Genomic DNA, 3,544 nt, shown 5'->3' on the forward strand with positions numbered 1-3,544 from the left:
CTGTGTAGTCCTGGCTGTCCTGGAACTCACTCTGTAGACCAGGCTTGCCTCGAACTTAGAAATCCACCTGCCTCTGCCTCCCAAGTGCTGGGATCAAAGGTGTGCGCCACCACTGCCCTGGCAAGCACCAGTTTCTAAAAGTTCTCACCACAAATTGTAAACAGCTGTTAAAGAAGAAACCAACCTGCTTGTCTCCTTTGACAGAATGAAAACTCGAAGACAAGAACGTAGTCTTATTGTTTACCATTCCACCATTCTATCTCCAAGCTTACAAGTATCTGCATGCAATTATATAAGTAGTGTTTGAAGACTGGGCGCACCTCAGTCAATTCCTAAAGAAAACGCCTTTCCTCCTGCTTGGCGATAAAACTGTCTGAAGCACTCAAAGCCAAGTGCTAGAACTAAAACCAAGAAAACGAAGCCAGCAGAAATGAGGTTTGAAGCTACTCGTAATATGCGATGAAAATAACTTGATCTTAAACAATCTGTATATGTCCCCAAAAGATGCGAAAGGACCACGACCGAAGGGCGGGGCATGCTTTGAGTTGCGGTAGAAAAGATGCTCCGCTTATAACTTCGAAAACTATATCCGACTCTCTTCTCTAATCACTAGTCCGCGAAAAGCCAACAAGACAATAACCACAGGCGGTGAACACTGCAGCAGCCGCCCGAAGCCGAGAGGCAGCAGGAAGTCTCCAACCCACTCTCGCCCAGAGTCCGGACGCTTCTCCAATTCCGAGAGTGGAAAACGCCCGCCTATTTCCCCAGCAAAAGTGCAAAGCAACCGGAATGAAAAAAAAAACAAAAACAAAACTGGGAGACCCTCCCTTTCCAACAAGCCTGCGCGGAGGAGGGTCCCGAAACGAGCTCAGCCGCACCAAAGGAGCGGTACTGCCGGTCTCCAGGATGGAGGCACCGCTCCGGAGGGGTAGGCCGGGAAGCAGCAGACTCAGCCCGGGACCGGGTCTGAGCTTGCTTCCTCTCTGCCGCGTCCCGGCGCAGTGGGGCGAGCATAGCCCCTTGTGCCTGCTGGGCGATCAGTCCCACACGAGCCACGGGGGCAAGAAACTAGGACCCCCGCTGCCTCCGCCTCCTTACCAGTGTGATCCATGATTCGGCTCGCGGGGCACAGTGGGAGCGGAAGTCAGTCGCTCCGGAGTCGCAGTAAGCGCCTGCGCCCTACCTTCTGGAGCGCAGAGGCGGAAGTGCGCCCGAACTGCTCTCACGGGCTTCCCTCCCTAGCCGTAGCACCCGACTCCGGCGAGGGAATCAGACATAGCCAGGACTGAGGCGGGAAGAAAGGGAACACGAGGGTTTTGGTGTCGAGGCTGCTAGTTCTCCCCAGAGGCAGCCCTCAGCTGTAGGAAGGATACTTCTCGCAGTGAGAAAGCAATAGGAACCAAAGGGAAGCGCCGCAGGCAGGTAAGCCGCCGCCCGCCCCCCCTGCGGCGCGAGGCCTTCTGGGATTTGTAGTCCGCCCAGAGCGCAGTCTCAGCCGTTGGGCTGGTCCCACCCCAGCGGGCGGAGTAACGGTTTGGAATGCCCCGCGGATCCGCCGCCGGGTGTATAGAAGTGTAAACACGCGCGCTCCGTGGGTGCCCGAGGGAAGCTGAGTCAGGCGCCCGGGAGGGAGGCAAGGTCCTCATTGTCTAATCGTGCTTTGTCCTGAGGAACCCCAACGCCCACTCGACACGCGCGTTTGCCCTGGCTCCCACCGTAGATTCTCAACTGAATCGCGTGTTACAGTGCTGACTAGCCCCTGGCTCTAGAGAACACCACCAGGCGCCTGGAATCCCTGCTAAAGCTGGAGGGAGCACCAGGAGGTCCCCGTCCAACGAGGATTCAAAGCAGTTGTGTGCAAAGGGGGTGAAGGAGGGAAGATAGGGACCGATGGAGTCGGAGGGAGAGCGTTAGAGCTTGACTAGAAGGAAGAGATGAGAAAGGGCAGGCCCCGACTGAAGAAAAGAGAGTTACCACAACAGGCGGTACCTAGTTCCAGTTCTTGGTCCCTGGGGTCTGTGGTTGCCGCTTTCATCTTGCTCAGCCAAAACAAAGAAAAGTGTCAACGGCGGCGACTGCTGAAGACCTTCAGAGCACCCCCCACCTCGATTTGGCTCATAATAGGTCTTCTGCCTTCCCCAGCCCTTCACACTTGAAGCACTCGTATGAGTAGAAAGGAACACAATAAGTGGAAAACATCAGCCTAGGAGTCAAGGGATTTGGGCTCTATGCTCGTCCCTTGGTGACGACATCGTTACCTTGGGTTGTTCACGCTTTCAGTGCCAGAGTTCCTAGATCAATAAAACATTATTATGTTGGCCTTTAGCCGGGCGTGGTGGCGCACGCCTTTAATCTCAGCACTCAGGAGGCAGAGGCAGGCGGATTTCTGAGTTCGAGGCCAGCCTGGGCTACAGAGTGAGTTCCAGGACAGCCACGACTACACAGAGAAACCCTGTTTCGAAAAACAAACAAAAAAATATTTTCACAGTACACAATTATGTGTAGCAATGCGTTGTGTGCGTTGCACAGTAACAACGGTGACTAACACTGCAGTGATCCTAGTGTAAGTGTACCATGTTATTTAGTGATTGCCTTAATTGTGGTCTTTTCCAAGACTCCCGCTCATTGCGGCTTTACAAACAAGGTTGTAGGTACACTCAACTAAGGACATTTCTAAGTCGATATCCTTTTGGTTTTGTTGTTTAAAATGTAAGTTTCTGTACTACGGGGTGTTTTTCATAATTTTTCAGTTGCTGGAATTAGTCGGGTGGGGTTGGATACTGGTATGTCTCTCAATCTAGTGCTGATGCGCTGGGCTATTTAACCACTGTCTACTACAGAAGGAACTGGGACAAATGGCTAACTGTGGTGTGTATTAGGGTACCAACGCACTTGCTGGCCTCCAGGAGGCTTCCTCAGTATCACAATATCATAAGTACCAGTGGCTCCTCTCAGCCCGGTGGACCCTACACTTCAGCTCATGGGCTTCCCTCCCCCCAGGCTTTGCTTTTCTGTATAACCCTGGCATTTGGCTCTCCCTCTTCCTCCCTCCTCTCTTTCCCTCCCTCCTTCCCTTCCTCCCCTCCCCTCTCTCATTCTCATTTTCCTCTCTTGTCCCTATTTCCTCTCATGGCTGGGTCCAAACCTCTGGCCATGTTTGGTCTACTACTATCTCTTCCTGCTCAGGGCTCATCCAGATGACTCTGGCTGTGCTCCCCCCTCATATCTAAAATGAAGACCTTACCCTCAACAATACCCTGGAGAGGTCATGTTTCACTTTATACATCTGGTGCTGAAAGCCTCTGTTTATACAACAACTTAGATTGCCTAAGAGGTGGCTTTTACCCAGGAAGTACTTTATATCCACCACCCCCATCACACTTGAGATTGATTTAAAAAAATAGGTTAATGATAGAAATGACTATTAATACTAGAGAAGTAGGATTTAAAAGAACTTTCAAATTGTATTTACAGACTTTTACAGTTTTCTCAGTATTTTATGGTATGGGGTGCCCTGAAGGCTGAGACAGGAGGATTGCAAGTT

At 51.7% G+C, this 3,544-nt stretch overlaps 1 protein-coding gene across 3 annotated transcripts in view; it reads right to left on the reverse strand.

The window, feature by feature from the left end:
• The window catches only part of Cbll1 (Cbl proto-oncogene like 1), a 14,627-nt gene extending 13,206 nt beyond the window's left edge, over positions 1-1,421 (reverse strand). For 2 of the 3 annotated variants that reach the window (XM_021179610.2, XM_021179609.2), the window contains exon 1: positions 1,099-1,204. In XM_021179610.2, coding sequence (XP_021035269.1) covers positions 1,099-1,111 — 13 coding nt within the window. In that variant the 5' untranslated portion in view covers positions 1,112-1,204. Of the gene's footprint in view, positions 1-1,098 lie in introns of all 3 variants that reach the window. The other variant, XM_021179607.2, reaches the window with a different exon arrangement.
• Between the last annotated feature and the right edge of the window lie 2,123 nt (positions 1,422-3,544).

The sequence above is a fragment of the Mus caroli genome, chromosome 12 (genome assembly GCF_900094665.2).
Source record: "Mus caroli chromosome 12, CAROLI_EIJ_v1.1, whole genome shotgun sequence".
Taxonomy (NCBI): domain Eukaryota; kingdom Metazoa; phylum Chordata; class Mammalia; order Rodentia; family Muridae; genus Mus; species Mus caroli.